We start from the raw sequence: 16560 nt of genomic DNA, 5'->3' as shown, positions 1-16560 counted from the left end.
TATATAGCCTTGATACACACTGCATTGTATACCCTGGATAGACATTACACTGCATAGCCTGGATACACATTGTACTATATAGCATTGATACACATGGCATTACTTATGATATAAATCTGTTTCTGGGCAGTCATTACACAGTACCATATTGTATCTATTTGATTGACTAGAGATAACGTAATGTGTACGGTGTATAGCAACATACAGAAGCTCTGTTGGTACACTGCTGTGTAACTTATCTTTACCACAGCCCATACCTAAAGAAAACATATATCTAAACAATGTACATATGGAATCTGAAGATAAATATATAATTGATGGTGTGGAGATTAGATCGAAACCATGTCGATCTAGACGTCGGGGTCATAACCCCGAAGCTACAGGGGCACAGACCCTGTCTATACCAGATATTACACCCCCGGATACCCCGGGATCTGATATAGAAAGTGAAGTGAAAGAGTTGGAGCTGGACCACCATGATTACAAGTACCTGGACCACCCAGCCGACGTAATCCTCACGTCACATGGCACTGGTATTGCATCAGCACTGGAATCCCTGGTAATCGCAATGTTCGGTTATATGACGGACCTGTCTCTAGTAGAACCGAAAAAACGAAAACGAATAAAGGTAGTCACCAACTCACTACCAAGGCTAATATTCTCCATACTAGATCAATGCCTATACCTCAATAGCGCGTACAGGTTCCTAGTCAAATACGTTAGGATCAACAATGGAATTGACGTACACAAGCTGTTGAAAGGTGATGTCAACGTCGAAGTCGAGGTTGCACTTTACGGCGATACGTTTGACCACGATGTCCATACACAAGGAACTGAAATTAAAGCAGCTACGTACCACGGTCTAAGAGCTGAAATAATGATTGGACCACATAAAATCATTATTAGTGACGAGCCCTTGTATCAGCAATATAGAGATGAGTTGCCCGCAGTACTAGAAGAACTTAGCAGCGATGACTTTGCAAAGGCCGACTTCAAGCTATATGCCCTAGTAGACATTTGATACCTTACTAATAACCATATGTACAAAAAATTGTATACTACATCGATGAACACAGCCATAGGATCATAACAGAGAATACGAACCTAGTTCACCCGGTACCAAACACATTTTAATAATTAGAGCCAAACTTGCAACTACCAAAGATAAACTATATGCACTAGGAAAAATCCATGAAATGCCTGATCCCGAAGTTATGTGTCTAGTGTGTCCTGTGAGGGTGTATGACCGGTAGTACAGCTATTAGCGGAACCTGGTGAACAGATATTACAGTTTTAGTGATGCGTAACCATTGACCCATGGTTAACAGTTAATAAATGCACGCTGATACCCGAGGAAGGACGATAGAATGTGTTGGATCGTTCGCGAGTAAATCTTAATGTGTACTCCAATGAAAAGCCATGAAAGATGGCAGCTCTGCGCCGGCTGAGAAGGATCTCTGCCGTTTACGCAGCCCGTGGGAGTACTTCGTCTCGAAAAAGGCATGCATTGAGGCATACTACAACTCCCATGATTCATGGCAAACATGTGTAAGAAAGTTGAAGGCGGCGGAAGTAGCAGGATCTAAGGACAATACAGATGACAGCCTGCTGTTGTGCGCCGTCATAATAAAGCACCAGTGTTACTCAGGTATCAGAAGATTGAGCCAAAATGACAAATTGGCCGCTACTAAGGTCCGTGATGATGCTGCTAGGGATGTCCTTGAGTTGCTGATGCACTTTGGGAATAGTAATGAAGCCATACGTAAACAGCTTATATACGCACTCTGTGGGCTGATTATCAACTTCTGCGATATTAAAGCCAACGAAAAGGAATTCCTCCTGATTGAATCCATGGATGTATTGCATAACCACCCTAATATAACATGCGAATTGCTGCACGCACTGCCGCATGATATATTAAACCAAAATATAAGCGCATCAGTATATACTCGTGCATGTGTTGTACGTAGTTGCGTAATGTATGCACCGAGGATATTCCTGCGGCTGTTCGGTATACTCAAAGAAACACCACTGGATAAACTGAGTGAGCCACTTGAAGCCCTGGTGGCCTGGCTAGACATGCACAAACAGCTGATAACTGATTTCAAAGGGACTAATGAATATATATTCAGTGACGACGTTACCTTCGATCACGATTCCATTCTTGCTAAGATCCCGCGTGATGATGGTGTCCTTTTAAAAAACAGTTTGAACTCGTTTGGAGCTATCGGAGGGGTGTTTGAGCTATTCAAATGGCTAAAAGGCGCGATAGGCGCCGATAAAACGAGGATATCTAATCTGGTTTGCACAGCACTGACAACTTTCTACTCACTAACCCAATTCAACCTGCCGCGCATGATGTACGAGACCAGCATGCGCTGCCAAGATGTACAGGAGTACCCATATGGTAAACAGTGGTACATGTGCTCAAAAGCAACGGTTGCTAACATACCACCGATAGTAACAGATAGTTGCCGTTGGGCCATGGATTTCTTCTGCGAGTTGCATCAAATATTTGACTTCGGCAACAACTACACAACTGGCAATAAGTTCGAGATAACGGTGCACTGCAAGCTGTCCAACATGTACTTCCAAGAGTCGTCAGTACTCATCATGCGCGGTATCATGGAATTACTTGTAACGATAGCCGTGGAACATATACCATACGCACTGTTATTCACAGAAGATATAGCGCTAAAGGCAATATCGATATGCTACTTTGTGAAAGATATGATACACTACCCAGATATGGCATGCCGTAAGCTGTGCCTAGATTTCTACACTAATCTATTTGGGGTCATGTTCACACTGCAAAGGTATATGAAAGGAGACCAGCTGACAGAATGTATACTGCATATAGTACAGACAATGAGGCATATATACACTACCTTCTTCTGCCAGTTGATAAATACATGCCGATTAGACCTGCGGGTGAACGATGTGTGCCAACTGGATCAATACAGAAACATGGTACTAGCCTTCATGGACGATTCAATGCATATTACAGGGGTACATGTAGTGGTACAAGCGTTTGTAGACCAGCTATTGCAATTGGAATTGAATTTTGATTGGTCTGAAGCGGAATTGTGCTCTTTCCTACTGCAGGCAGTAGTGCATCGTATAACGCCTAAAATGATAGATGCAGAGATTGAAAACTTCCTAACACTGGTATGTGATCACAAGAGCCTGTGCCGTATTTACACAACGCATTCAGAGACTTATGCACTCTTTGTACACCGTAGTATATCCAACTGCCTGGTGCTCACGTGTGGCCTGATAGCGGAGAATAAAACACTCCTAAAGGCTGCCCAGGAGTTTTGTATGGTTAACTTCAAGGAAAAGCGGTACATGTACGAGCAACATAGCGCACGAGCACTGCGTTCACTACTGCTGAGCTCCAAGTGTAACGTAACTGAAGTGTACCAGCTGCTACGACAACTGGCAATCATGATCACTTCACAAGATTGCCCACTGGCGTCGCGAGTTGAGTTATTGGGGTCAATCTCAGACCTGATCTCTACGTTCACTGAGGGCATTAAAATGAAGCTGAAACGTGATCTTGTGAGCTCAATGTCACTAAGGCTTAAACGTATGCTTGAAAATAAAAATGAAATATTAAACCCAGATGAAGTAACTCTGTATATACTGGTGCTATGTATAATTGATTTCCAACCTGATTTGGAATTGGAAAAAGTACTGCAAGGCGCGGAAAAGGATGGGACTTTCCTAAAAGATAACCATGAAATACTAATATTGGACCGAATAAAGCATATGGCAATGTTCTGGAACCATGTTGATGTATGCCATAATGCAATAGAAGTCAACGATTCAACGCCAGAGGATTATGTTGAAAACATTGGGCGTTGGCTTTTATGGGTAGTAACCGAAGCTGCTGACGGATCAAGCAGCCAGTTTCTTGCCATAAGTACTATATTGAGCTCAGGGAGAGTGACCAATACGAATGGACTAGTTAATGAATCTGTTAAATTGCTGTACCAACATATGGCCACGCTCATAGATGACATGTTCAGCAATATTGACACCAAGTGGCTCGATTTTGACACAGGATTACAGGATCCCGGGATAAACATTAGCATAGATATCACTACGAATGGCAATATTATGTCGACGAACAAATCATTTCACCTAGATGGAATTAATAAGGATGCCCAACTTCCAGATATACATAAATTGGATACCATGGTAAAACTGGATAGAGTTAAAATGGAATCCGTTAACACTACTAACCCAAATGAATCGCAACCAGGAAGTGAATTGAATCTAGATAACATAACTAAACAGAAAGAACTTGATATTAACCTGAATTTGTTCAACCAGAGTGACTCTGATACCGGAAAAACTGACTCGCCGAGGTCTGTAAAGAGTAGTACTAATAGAAGGAGTCCTAGGTCAAAAAATAGTGAGTCTGGTAGCGGTAATACCACACCAAGGCGTAACACAAGAAGGATTAAAGAAACTATGGCAAACGAATCTGATACAGATCAAAGCAAGTCTAATATAACATTGAATTCAGAATCTGATGATAGTAGCGGTAATCTGACCAATGTACCAGAATGGTACGTAACAAGACTAACCAAGATGAACAAGGATATCAAGTTGAACGTTGACCGCTTCCGAAGTAAAAATGATTTCTTTACACTCAAAGAACTGCTACGGGCTATTGCCAACGGGATTAGGAACCGCTATGTTTCAATGGAAATACTGTCATGGCCTAAATTCAGCCAGTATCTTACGGTCATAGCCATGACATTGCCTACGATAAACCCTATGCTAAACCGGTTAGTGATAGATGTATTCCTGGCTATAGTACTACATTTGGATAATGAAGATACGGAGCCTATATATGGTAAAATTAAACATATACTACTAGCCAGAAACCCGTTTGATTGCAGAAGACGAATGGTACAACTTATACTAACCGCTGTATTCAATTGCATAGTCTCCAGGACGTGCCAATATGAGTCATATATAGACCCATGCTCACAAATGGTATACATACTGATGAATATAAAAGGATTCTATACCGAAGTCAACAATAGCCTGCAATGCAGCCTTATGGTATGTTTTACATAGCAGTCCTAACCTTACCAACAGGAACAAAATAACACAAATGAAATTTACACGCGAATTAAGTTTAAAATGACCAACAGCCTGCATGATATCCGACAAATACTCTGGATGGTGACCACCAACTTCTGCTCCATAAATACAAGGAATGCGACGAGCCCCAGTCTATAGAAAATGCCGCGCATTCGTACGCTAAACTCACGACCACCGCCAGAAGGATGGGACGTGATATCCGATACCCTGGATTCTTTTGACGAACGTATGAAGGCCGCAGAACGCGAAAGCGGTGAAGGTAAAAGACGCAGCGAAGTACAGTGGCCCATATTTCGTATCCACCACCAACGTTCACGCTATATTTACGACTTGTTCTATGTCCAGAAGGCTATATCAAGTAAGTTTGTGCATTGACTGATCCAGTGTGTCAGTATGGATCCATGGAATCCTATTGGATTGTCATGAACATCTAGTGTGTGTAGACATATAACGTCTATCAATATACAAAGCTGTGATCATTTCCTATAATGTGTATGTAGTCCATCTAGCATAGTGGTTATATCTATGTTCATGTTTTCTACTCTGACTCGGGCTTATACGGTGTCTAATAGCTGCCTGCAGGGGAGCTTTATGACTATTGCGTAAGGGAAGGATACGCCGATCCAAATCTTATATCAAAGTGGCGGAAACCCGGATATGAGCGCCTGTGCTGCCTACGTTGCATCCAAACTGCAAACCAAAACTTTGGAACCACCTGCGTATGCCGTGTACCAAAGCGTGACCTCGAGCCGGGTAAAATCATAGAATGCGTACTCTGTGGGTGCCACGGATGCGCATCGTGTGATTTTGACGACTAGTCAACTTTTTAAAAAATCGCAAACAACAAGCCTATGGCAAAGGAAGTGCCCTGACTAGGGCACAATATATATAAAAGCACCTTTCTACAGCATGGCAAGCAAATACATGTACGTAATGTTGTATACAATATATTACACATAAAGTGTCTATATGGGATCTGAATGCTAAGAATTAATTTAACAGTATTAACACCCGTGTAACTTTAGTGGATGGCATTAGGCTTAGAATGAACGGTGCAGGTTGTTCAGATATAAGCGCTGAGATGTGGTAATGAGTTCGTACATCCGCAACTGGAATTCAGTGTGCTGTCGCGATACCAGAGACTCGCCATACGGTACCGTGCTAATCTCAGGAATTTCAAGCGTATCGGGATCTATTACGTGTAACTCCCTACCGGGAGGTACTAACTTACTAACCGACTCTAGGTAAGCAGGCTCGTCATACATCATAGTGCAGCCGCCCTGGTCAACCAACGAATAGTTGCGACACGTAGAAGCAGCCTTGAACCTGGATGAACCCTTTGAACGGTCAGTGCACTTGTGATACCATACACGCTCCTGTTCGGTACTTGAAAAAACAACGGCAAGCCCACGAGCCTGGGATCTCCCGACCCTACCAACCCTATGAAGAAATTGGAATTTGCAATCCGATACGTTCAACATAAAACAAAATGGTAAACCAGATACATCCAAACCCCTGGCTGCCACGTCAGTGCATATGAGAAACCTGTATTGACCACTCTTAAAACCTTGTAAATTGCGCTTACGCTGATGCTGGTCCAACTTACCACCCAGCAAGGTAGCGGAATACCTATTTAACATAGTATTGCTCCGTGTTTTGTTAAGAGTTGCCATATAGTCAAAAAGGTTCTCACAATCTAAATTGGTCCGGCAAAATATTAAACCACTGTTAATATTGTGCTTGTCCAAGAGTGATACCAGGCACTTGGGCTTCAAGGTCTTAATACGCATGGAATTACAATCTATATGCTCAAGACCGTCCGTTTTAGGGTTTGGGTATCTATCCTCAAACGCATAGGTCTTGCCTGGATCTATATTGACCACACAGACGTCCACCGTGTCGGCTATCTGAGGAATGCCCTTCAAGTCAATCCACTGCGCATGGTTAGTGAGCTCCCCAACGTTGTCAGTTACCACCGGGTTATGTAAAGTAGCGGAAAACAAAAGGACCTGCAACCGTGCCGAGCTGTTGGTACGCTGAGCCCGCATAGATTTCACAAGAGATAACACCGAGGAGGCATCCTGCTTTAAAAGCTCATCGGCCTCGTCCATAACAAAATGGCGAATTGTGTTTAACCTGAACTTACTAGCACCACGAAGAGTGGTTACTACCACGTGTGACCCCTGACTACCGGAAACTGTAACTGAAGGTGAGGTGAGGTACTTGGCATACAGTTGGAAATACTCCAGTGTCTGGTTAGACATCTCAATAGTTGGCTCCAAAACCAAACATAACGTGTCGGTGCACTGTTCCCTGGGAGCTACATGTGCCCCCAAAGCTACAGGAGTACAACCAGGCTCTGGATATGTAACCTGATGTAAATATACAGTGAATGTAGCACCCTTAGTACAAACAGCAGGAAAGTATACAGACTTGGTATCCTTCAACTTATAAGCCGTACCCAAGTGACGACCGTTTAATTTATAAGATATCTCAGATCTGTCGAAGTCTATTATCGACATCAATACATCGCCATTACCGTATGGCGCGCCATAATCCAAAAACTTCCCACCGTTGCTCTTCTTCCCAGTTGAACCGAAGCCATAGGAGTCATGATCCAAACCAACGGAGTACTTACACCCATCCGTTGACCACCCGAAACGGACTATGCCAGAAGATGTAACCTTGCATTCATAGCAGTAACGACCCTTCAAACTGACGCCAGTGGATATACGGCCACCAAGCCACTGGGAAGCGTTATCCGGTGATATGTCATAACCAGATATGTGCAGACCTGGATCGCCAGAAAAGGTACTGGTATCTAACCCTGAAGATGCAGTACCAGGGCTCGCATCGTCAGAAGACAACGAATTGCCGCGGGGTTGCCTTGCACAACTAGTATTGGACAACGTAGCACTCCTCAAGTGCTCGTGAACTAATTGTAAACATGGAAGTGCAAAAGCGGCCGTCTTACCACTGCCGGTTTCAGCAGCTGCGCATACGTCTCGACCACCCAAAATTGGAGGTATAGCCTCAGCCTGAATTGGAGTTGGAAGTATCCATCCAAGGTCTGAACAAGCACTATTGAGGCATGGATCAAGACCAAATTCAGAAAAGGGCATGTTTATTACTACTGTAGTGGAAGGTGGGCCGTGCCCAGCATTAGAATTCTAGAGTACTAGACACTCAGTAGGTATTTTATTGACATACATACTGTATATTACCAATGTGTACCGTAATAATGTGTCTGGCGTCGGATGTGTATAAAATTCTAGTTGATACACATTGACTTATGCCGCCATGATTATACCATATACCGATCGTATAAGACTACAAACGCCCGTAGATAGATCTCTATGCATAGATAATGCATAGATTCCAGGTCTCTAACCCGAAATGGACATCTTCCGTCTTAGCATATTTCTCCCTGCCCCTATATCTCGTAGAAATAACTGCGTATATTCCTACGCGACGTGACGTGAGACACCGTCTAAAGTTCCTCGCGCTCACAGTTGCTGGTGCCCTCAGTACCGTAGAAACGTAATTTCATATACTGCCCTAACCGATACGGACACCGCTGACTGCTACCACCGAAATACATGCTCTATATGCAATAGCAGTTGTAAAACTTAGTTATACCTAAAGAACGTTACCCAGTTGAATAGCTTAAACTAGGTGTCTATCGAGTGGTTGGTATATGATTGATAATTCCCATTATGAGTGGTACAGATGTCAGATCTATATCCTTGGAGCAATTCCATAAAACGAAATTGTGCCCGCACATGTCAAAATCAGTAGGATGTATACGAAGTAAACGAGCAGAATGCCCATATGCCCACAGCCCACTGGAACTTAAAGAACCACCAAACCTACTGAAAACAGCCATGTGCAAATCACATCTAAAAGGTATATGTAAAAAAGATGCTAGCGAATGCCCATACGCACACAGCTACGCTGAACTACGCCATACAGATGGATTTTACAAAACATACCTCTGCAAATACTGGCAGAATGGCTATTGCAAAGCAGGGAACATGTGCAGATACGCCCATGGCACAGAAGAACTACGCAATAAGGATGAGCTCGCCTCAATGGAACATACAAATGAAGGAGTTGTAACAAGTATGGGATCCACAGAAAAAGGGGAGGTACGCCATAGGGAAACCACAACACCAACGGTACCCATGGGATATTGCTTCGATCGAGGATCTGTATATGTATACCCGTGCTACAGCAATGTTAATCCATACTGCACCACACCAAGCGCACTGGAAACTAACACGTGGATCAACAACCGAACGAAGGAACAGGAAGAAGCATACTGCTTGATGCACTTCTATCTACAAAAGTATATTGAATGCTGCTCGAAGCAGCAAAGATATGAAAACGACTATAACCCACATACATACGCTAACGAAAACAATTTTAATGATTAAAGTACATGGCAACGATGTCTAGGTCATCAAAAGAGCTATCATCAGTATATGCAGTATTACCACGTAGATCATAAAACACTTGCGGTAAAATGGCTCGTTCAAAACACGCTTTGCAGCCTCCTGTATAACCGATAGCATACGCATACTCTTGCTAGACTCAGAAAATGACATGCCACTCATACGGTTACCCATATACGCCTCCAAGTCAACGTCAAAACCGTTCTCAGCCAATGGAGCGTCCTTACGCTTCTGTGTCATAATTTCACAATTTAACTGGTCTATGCGCGCGTTCTTATCATTTATCTGGGCCTTAAGAGAAGATATCTCACTAACCAGACCCGCATTGTTTATCTTAATTATGCGTATTTCATCCTGAAGTCTACGCATGGCGTCCTGAGAACCTTCATTGGATTGCTCCTGAGTTCCCGATTTCTGACGCAGCTCTGTTTCCAAAGATTTGATGCGATGTTCCAACATCTGGATCTTAGAAGCACGCTCGGACAAAGCGGAGTCACGCTCCCTGCACTGCTGAGTGGCAGCCTCCAACTGGGTGCTAAGCTCTTGACACTGCTGAATTATGTCACTGTTGTCAATGGGCTCCACTGGCTTCGCACCGAGGTCCTTCAATTCAGATACCAAGCCCATATTCTCCTCCTGAAGCTGCTGGTATAAACTGTATATCTCCGAAGCCTTCTCCTTATGAGCTTGGCACTCACTCTCAGATGCGTGCAGCTGCTCCTTGGACCGAAGGTACTCATCCTGCAGATTCGCCAGCTCGGTCATCAAATTGGACATCTCAGCCTCTTTGGTCTCTAGACGGTCTTTGACGTTGGCCAACTCGGTCTCCAAAACACGATATTGAATTTCACCCCGAGAAGATGCCTCCTCCATTGTACGAACGAGATCTCGACTGCGAGAATGCTCAGATGCCAAAGTTTGCACATGGTCCTTAAGTAACATGTTGTCATTAGTCAGATCAACAAGCTTCTTCTCTATCTGTGATAAAGTGTTCCTTGCAACAGTCGCGTCCTCTGTCCGCACATCAACCTCATGGGTTAACTTTGCCACCATCTCACTCAAATGGCGCTTCTCAGACTCTAGCAAATCAAGACGCTCAAGGTCACGACGGGCAGACATGAGCTCCTGGTCCTTGCGATCTAACTCAGCAACGTGATGACGCAACGTATCAGCGTGCTCCTCCATCTGGTAATAACAAGTCTCAACCTGACGGTTAGCCTGTATTAATTGCTGCTCCAACATAACGCATTGCTGCTCCTTGGACGATAGGGCCTGCTCTAACGTCTCCAACCTCGCTCTAAGGTCAACAGATACATCAACGGGTTCCATGTCACCTACAGATTGACTTGATTCACCCACATCACTGGAGGTAACACCTAACGGGTCCACATGGGCCGTCACAATGTTAGAATCGTCATCAGGCAATGAGCTGGTTCCAGAGGGTACACCGATATCATGATTCTCTTGGTACTCTACATCTGGAGTCAGCGAAAGGCTCTCGTCCACAGTATCACAAGATGCTGCCATGTCGTTCTCAACTGTTACGGGGCTATCTCCACCACTGTGGTCAGAGATAACGGGTTCAGTGTCATCCTGAACTAAAGATGATGCCACAGTGTCACTTTCCATAGCAGTGTAGTTATAATGTAACAAATCAATCTATATCCCAGCACCAAAGCATATTATACACAGGATTAAGGTAGATATTTGGTACTACTATACATGACTTGCCGCGACGTCGTTATAAGTAGTAAGCTACCAAAACAAACGATAATGTAATAACAGTAAGCAACAAATTATTATTAGTACCAAGTGATAAGGTGTGTAGTATTACACCCACTAATCAATGGTAATTAAAAGTGGAAGTGCTTTAGAAGCTCCTCAGGATGTGGCATAAAAGCCAAATTACCAAGAGCTACCACTGATGGCTTAGAACCCTTAAGCATGCTCTGGACACATCTTTGAATGTCTAAGGCAGTCACGCTGTCTATGGCACGCTCTAACTCAGGAACTGTAAGGACGCGATCACATAACAGCAACTGACGTGCAATGTCCTCCATCTGAACAGCCTTGTGCTCAAGAGACATGTGCAAAAACGATTTCAAAGAGTTCTTCGCACGCTCCAACTCCTTAGGGGTCACCGAAAGCATGTTGCGGAACTCATTAGACATCACATCAATGGCACCACGAGATGCCTGAGGAGCCACAACCATGTACATACCAAACATACCAGCATCACTGTAAACCGTAGAAAATGCCATGCACGACTCCACAAACTCGTGCTTGTTTAATACGTTCAGGAATAACCTGCTGTGCATACCCTTACCAGGACCTCCAGTGGAAAAGGCACCGCCACCACCCAAAAGCGATTGCAAAACTGTGAAAACAACCAATTCAGACGAATCCCAGCCACCAGGAATCTGATAAGCAACTGCCAAGTGCAACATTGGAGAATTGTCCTCATGGTAACGCACACCACCCGTGTACACAGGCTTCTCAACATTGCGCGCAACTGGCTCAATAGCATTGTACTCATTGTAAGCACGCATAACCCATTTAGAAAGCTCAGCAATATCAGTGTTCACACCCACGATGATGCAGTTGTTAGGAGCAAAGTGACGTAACATGAAGTTACGCATAACCTCGGGTTTGAAATTAGAAACACTTGATTCAGAACAGTAATTAGGCAAACCCAAAGTGTTGTTGTGCCAAGCAACAGAGTGTAAAAGCTCGGTAATGTACTGGTCAGGAGAACTCATTATCTGCTTACGTCGGTCATCCAAACGTGACTTGCTGGCTTTCATCTCCCAAGGTAAAAAACGAGGGAATAGTACATTACCAATCAATAGATTCACCATTATAGGGACGTCACGACGTAAACACTCACCATGGTAAGCAATGTGCTCACGGAATGCATTGCAACTGGCATTGCCACCCAAGGTCTCCACTGTCTTAATAGTACGCAAGTGAGATAGATGCGCAGTTGAGTGAAATGCCATATTCTCTATCATAGAAGAAACACCAAGCTCATCAGCACCCTCGTACCTGCTACCAGCACCAACATATAAACCCAAAAGAGAGTCCATACCACCACGGTCAACAGATGCGATCCGTAGTCCGTTTTCCAACTTGGCAAACTTCATGCTGTTGTCAACAGCCTCAAAACGACCCTCAGTGCCCTCAGCATATATCTCCTCATTCATAGGAATGCTGCTGTAAGGATTACGACCACCATCGTCACGACCAATGTAGTAAAACCTAAAATCAGGAACCTCCTCCATAACACGCTCAAGGTCCTCATCAACAAAAGGCACCTTCTCATAAGATATAGGAGCCTTCTTCATAATACGGTTTATCTCAGCAGCGCCAGAGGAAGCAGTGCTCTGTAACAAATTACAAAACAGAATCACACAGTAATATACACAAACAAGTTACATAAGAAGCATTGGTACAGGATTGTACAGAGTTCAGATAATTGTAGGACGCTATTTTAACCAGAGATCATATTCACACATCAACAACATTGCAAGAAGAAATACAAAATATAAATGTTTACACCGTTAATTCGCAATATAATTTTAATATACAACAGACGGTATGCTATAGAATACAATAACAAAATCAATTGCGAGCATTTAGGTCAATAGAAGCAAATGAACCTACCATGACCCGGAGGCCGAGCCTGTGCTTCAGCTGAGAGTAACCGAACGAAGACAGACGCGATAACATCATACTCTATCCTTGGGTATTAAAGTGGACGTTATGACGACGTTTGAAACGTCAAATCAGCACCACACAGATGGTATAACGCGCGCTCACCTGTCTTCCCATTTTATAAACATGGATTGATATGCAGCAATTCATCGCGGCGCTACGCGCCTCGAAGCCCGCACAAATACCCAGGCTAGGAATCAGACTAGCCAACGGACTCATTAACCCTAGACCGCCTACGCAGTTCTGGTAATGCCATATAAGAGCCTGGATATATGATTACAGGCAATATTACGTCGACAAAGTACTAGAACCAGATGTATTCGGAAGGTTAAGCCCGCATTCAAAATGCCTGCTAACATGTGTCGCTTGCAAATTGCAAACCCTTGAGGTAAAGACCTCAAAAGCTAAGTCAATGGTAGAACGAGTAATACGCGATGTTGTAACACCTAGGCATATTGAAATGCTCAATCTAGAGCTAATCAACATGATACTAGTTGCCAGCTATACTCTACGAGTGGAATTAAACAGTCAGGAATTGCAATGTATACTTGATAGGAGCCATGCTCTCATGGAACGTGAATGTAAATTCAATATCGAGCTCGTAGCAAGCTTATTACACTCACTAGGCGCACTTGTACGAGTATACCCGCAGAAACGTGAACAAATTGCAAAGTCCGAAATAGCACGGAACTTTGTTAGTGCTCTACAGTCATTGCTACCTAGGTTAAAAACAAGGGAACTGTCACTTGTCATATATGCATTGGACAAACTGAAGCTGATAAACCCAGTAACAGCAGTACCACTTGTAACTAGGATACTATCCATACGTGAAGATGTGCGTGGCAGGGATATGGCAACGATACTATTTTCATGTGGAGCGCATCCAACACTGAGACCAGTATTACCCGCGTTAATGGACAATGTATCAGCAGAAATGGAGACAATGACAGGACGAATGGGCTCGAATATATGCAGTGCCTATATTAAAGCCAATATGTGGGTCAAACCCCTGCCGGAAGTACTCATAAAGACGTTGCCGAAAATGAACGCACAGGAAATGTGCAATGTAGTCAATCTGATGCTCCACAAAGATGTAGATATTGATCCCTGTTTCAAAGATGCATATGCAAAACAGCTGCAAGCACTCATCAATACTGTGAAACCGTCACTACTGGACGCCTTAACGATAACGCAGTCAATTTCATGCTGGGATATAGCACCAAATATCGACATGGAATCGTTGGATAAAGTACTGCAAAATGCTGTGAATAATACCAATGTACAATTCGGACCCAAACACGTATATTTGCTGCACTACTGCCATAACTTGAAATGTGCCAAGACATCAAGGACACTAGCTTACATGGTAAAACGAGATCTACTGGACAGCCTAACTAATAAGGAACTTGTAGTACTGCATAACGCTCTACATAACATAGGTGCAGAAGAAAAGGTGGTGCTCAACAGTGTGCTTGAACAACGATTAAAAGCGGTACAGTGCTTCAGTGAAATAGACCTGCAAACAATTGTACATTGGGGAAACCCTAAGTTGTGCGAACTGGTAGCACAAAATTATATAGGTACACAAAAGAGGCATTCAGCAAGAAGTATACGGATATTGGCCACCCTGCTCAAGATGAATACAAACCATGAATTAACTGATGCTGCAATAAAGCAAATTGAACTGTTAAAAGGAACGTCGACCATAAATATAGACAATGTAGTGGCATGTTGCGAACTACTGCCATACCTACAAAACGAGGTAGACATAATGTCAATATATAACCACGCCATACAAAATGTATGCTCCCGCATTCACGACACTCAAGTGGATCCTAAACTAGTGGTTACAATGCTGTCTATCGCACGCAAGCTTAATATAACATCAAAGGAGCTGGGCATATTGGCAAACAGTATCACAAACGAGAAACTTGACCCTCCAGCATTCCTGGAGTACTTAAATGCAGTATACCACCTGGAACTACAGGTAATAGACGAACGGAAGTTACTGTACCAAGCGGAACGTGCTATAAATAATACCGCAAATACAAGAATAAAGGACTCAATCGTACTCACACTGGCATATTTGGCATTCATGGGTAACTTGCAATATGAAGTAGTGCAGCCACTAATCGCTAAACAGTTAAATCCAGGTTCAAGCTACATGGCTATCAAAGCAGCATACGTGAGTATACTAGGTCGCACTACAGGGGTGCTTCCACCAATATTTGGACGCCAGAAACGCGAACATCTCGCACAGCCCGATACGAAACTCCATACCAGCATACAAGCAACTATCGCAAAAGTTATAGGAAAAACAGCCCTTAACGAAGTAACAGTAGCATTGGACTACGTCACCGATATACTAGTGACAACAGACACACGCTAATTTAAATATAACTTAATTACCGATATGTTTACATGTTCTCATAAGCCTCGTCGTAGGCCTCGTCCCAAGTCCACTTCAATAAGGGACTCTCACTGAAAACGTGATTTGGACATGGACGATCAACCATCTGGTGAAGACTAACCGACATGTATGGGACGCAAGTACCATCACGCAAACGAGTATGCATACGACTCAATTGACTGTCCATAATCTGCAATGTACGACGAGCCAAGTCGTCAGTGTCCTTGAAACGCAACTCCTATAGAACCATAAGTACTATGTATAACAAAAACGGCATAGAGTCAACACGTTTTAAACGTACACTTATTTTACCCAAACAGAAATTGGTCTCCTCGATGGCCCAGTTAGGGTCTTTCTTCTCCAACTGCTCAGAGGTGATGTAACGACCAGTGTAATGGGCACCGTAACGACGCGCATCAAGCGCAAAGCGCCGTATAGTACCACCAACGTATTTCACAAGCATCTTATGACAGTGACATCTGGAATATAAGTGAAATACGACCAGCCAAAGGCAACCCGTGGGGACGCGTGCAATTTAACAAGGTACAAAACAAAAGGAACCTATATACAAACCATTATAGTATATATACAAAATAAAACCAGATAACGGGTAACACCCATGTGTATTGAGAACGAGGCTAGATATACCCCAAATCATTGTGTAATGTGTGATATCTAATTGATATCCAGTATATACACTGGATAGCGCTGAAATATACTACTAGCTATAAGCTGGGCTGTAGAACTATCAGAGATTACATTACCGTACTATGGTCTATTGAATCATATCGACTACGGATGATCCAAGGTATTTAACCGCGCGATGCTATTGTATTGTTTAGGGCGGTACCATGCCATATG

At 43.3% G+C, this 16560-nt stretch overlaps 9 protein-coding genes across 9 annotated transcripts; 5 read left to right on the top strand and 4 right to left on the bottom strand.

Moving 5' to 3' along the window:
• Positions 1-249: 249 nt before the first annotated feature.
• On the top strand, positions 250-1101 carry BBOV_III003910 (Archease protein (MTH1598/TM1083) family protein). Its single transcript, XM_001611472.2, has one exon. It carries the CDS (start codon positions 290-292, stop codon positions 1019-1021), a length of 732 nt encoding a protein of 243 aa, XP_001611522.1. The 5' UTR covers positions 250-289; the 3' UTR covers positions 1022-1101.
• Positions 1102-1407: 306 nt separating this feature from the next.
• BBOV_III003900 (uncharacterized protein) lies at positions 1408-5261 on the top strand. Its single transcript, XM_051767880.1, has 2 exons — positions 1408-5079; positions 5116-5261. Exons 1-2 carry the CDS (start codon positions 1420-1422, stop codon positions 5257-5259), a joined length of 3804 nt encoding a protein of 1267 aa, XP_051623433.1. The 5' UTR covers positions 1408-1419; the 3' UTR covers positions 5260-5261.
• On the top strand, positions 5262-5987 carry BBOV_III003890 (G10 protein family protein). The gene is made up of 2 exons (XM_001611470.2): positions 5262-5479; positions 5704-5987. The coding sequence occupies exons 1-2, from the start codon at positions 5263-5265 to the stop codon at positions 5937-5939; spliced, it is 453 nt and encodes a 150-aa protein (XP_001611520.1). The 5' UTR covers position 5262; the 3' UTR covers positions 5940-5987.
• A 121-nt stretch (positions 5988-6108) lies between these two features.
• BBOV_III003880 (DEAD/DEAH box helicase family protein) lies at positions 6109-8309 on the bottom strand. The gene has a single exon (XM_001611469.2). The coding sequence runs from the start codon at positions 8241-8243 to the stop codon at positions 6162-6164; it is 2082 nt and encodes a 693-aa protein (XP_001611519.1). The 5' UTR covers positions 8244-8309; the 3' UTR covers positions 6109-6161.
• A 513-nt stretch (positions 8310-8822) lies between these two features.
• On the top strand, positions 8823-9577 carry BBOV_III003870 (Zinc finger C-x8-C-x5-C-x3-H type domain containing protein). The gene has a single exon (XM_001611468.2). The coding sequence runs from the start codon at positions 8838-8840 to the stop codon at positions 9555-9557; it is 720 nt and encodes a 239-aa protein (XP_001611518.1). The 5' UTR covers positions 8823-8837; the 3' UTR covers positions 9558-9577.
• Positions 9571-11244, bottom strand: BBOV_III003860 (putative integral membrane protein). The gene has a single exon (XM_001611467.2). The coding sequence runs from the start codon at positions 11202-11204 to the stop codon at positions 9576-9578; it is 1629 nt and encodes a 542-aa protein (XP_001611517.1). The 5' UTR covers positions 11205-11244; the 3' UTR covers positions 9571-9575.
• A 131-nt stretch (positions 11245-11375) lies between these two features.
• BBOV_III003850 (putative mitochondrial processing peptidase alpha subunit) lies at positions 11376-13330 on the bottom strand. The gene is made up of 2 exons (XM_001611466.2): positions 13239-13330; positions 11376-12958 (listed from the first exon to the last, which is right to left on the bottom strand). The coding sequence occupies exons 1-2, from the start codon at positions 13305-13307 to the stop codon at positions 11429-11431; spliced, it is 1599 nt and encodes a 532-aa protein (XP_001611516.2). The 5' UTR covers positions 13308-13330; the 3' UTR covers positions 11376-11428.
• A 70-nt stretch (positions 13331-13400) lies between these two features.
• BBOV_III003840 (uncharacterized protein) lies at positions 13401-15688 on the top strand. Its single transcript, XM_001611465.2, has 2 exons — positions 13401-13535; positions 13572-15688. The coding sequence occupies exons 1-2, from the start codon at positions 13426-13428 to the stop codon at positions 15676-15678; spliced, it is 2217 nt and encodes a 738-aa protein (XP_001611515.1). The 5' UTR covers positions 13401-13425; the 3' UTR covers positions 15679-15688.
• Positions 15689-15697: 9 nt separating this feature from the next.
• On the bottom strand, positions 15698-16166 carry BBOV_III003830 (uncharacterized protein). Its single transcript, XM_001611464.2, has 2 exons — positions 16001-16166; positions 15698-15937 (listed from the first exon to the last, which is right to left on the bottom strand). The coding sequence occupies exons 1-2, from the start codon at positions 16160-16162 to the stop codon at positions 15707-15709; spliced, it is 393 nt and encodes a 130-aa protein (XP_001611514.1). The 5' UTR covers positions 16163-16166; the 3' UTR covers positions 15698-15706.
• Between the last annotated feature and the right edge of the window lie 394 nt (positions 16167-16560).

The sequence above is a fragment of the Babesia bovis genome, chromosome 3 (assembly GCF_000165395.2).
Source record: "Babesia bovis T2Bo chromosome 3, whole genome shotgun sequence".
NCBI classification, from domain to species: domain Eukaryota; phylum Apicomplexa; class Aconoidasida; order Piroplasmida; family Babesiidae; genus Babesia; species Babesia bovis.
Note: the sequence above shows the minus strand (reverse complement) of the source record. Positions and strands in the feature narration are given on the sequence as shown.

Bases quoted from the DNA above. Each gene is read 5' to 3' on its own strand.
- BBOV_III003840 (XM_001611465.2), top strand. From the start codon at position 13,426: ATGCAGCAATTCATCGCGGCGCTACGCGCCTCGAAGCCCGCACAAATA. The intron at 13,536-13,571 runs GTAATGCCATAT...ATATGATTACAG, and splicing joins AGACCGCCTACGCAGTTCTG to GCAATATTACGTCGACAAAG.
- BBOV_III003890 (XM_001611470.2), top strand. From the start codon at position 5,263: ATGCCGCGCATTCGTACGCTAAACTCACGACCACCGCCAGAAGGATGG. The intron at 5,480-5,703 runs GTAAGTTTGTGC...AGCTGCCTGCAG, and splicing joins TGTCCAGAAGGCTATATCAA to GGGAGCTTTATGACTATTGC.
- BBOV_III003880 (XM_001611469.2), bottom strand. From the start codon at position 8,243: ATGCCCTTTTCTGAATTTGGTCTTGATCCATGCCTCAATAGTGCTTGT.
- BBOV_III003910 (XM_001611472.2), top strand. From the start codon at position 290: ATGGAATCTGAAGATAAATATATAATTGATGGTGTGGAGATTAGATCG.
- BBOV_III003900 (XM_051767880.1), top strand. From the start codon at position 1,420: ATGAAAGATGGCAGCTCTGCGCCGGCTGAGAAGGATCTCTGCCGTTTA. The intron at 5,080-5,115 runs GTATGTTTTACA...CCTTACCAACAG, and splicing joins GCCTGCAATGCAGCCTTATG to GAACAAAATAACACAAATGA.
- BBOV_III003860 (XM_001611467.2), bottom strand. From the start codon at position 11,204: ATGGAAAGTGACACTGTGGCATCATCTTTAGTTCAGGATGACACTGAA.
- BBOV_III003830 (XM_001611464.2), bottom strand. From the start codon at position 16,162: ATGCTTGTGAAATACGTTGGTGGTACTATACGGCGCTTTGCGCTTGAT. The intron at 15,938-16,000 runs GTACGTTTAAAA...ATGGTTCTATAG, and splicing joins TCTGTTTGGGTAAAATAAGT to GAGTTGCGTTTCAAGGACAC.
- BBOV_III003850 (XM_001611466.2), bottom strand. From the start codon at position 13,307: ATGATGTTATCGCGTCTGTCTTCGTTCGGTTACTCTCAGCTGAAGCAC. The intron at 12,959-13,238 runs GTAGGTTCATTT...AATTTGTTACAG, and splicing joins GGCTCGGCCTCCGGGTCATG to AGCACTGCTTCCTCTGGCGC.
- BBOV_III003870 (XM_001611468.2), top strand. From the start codon at position 8,838: ATGAGTGGTACAGATGTCAGATCTATATCCTTGGAGCAATTCCATAAA.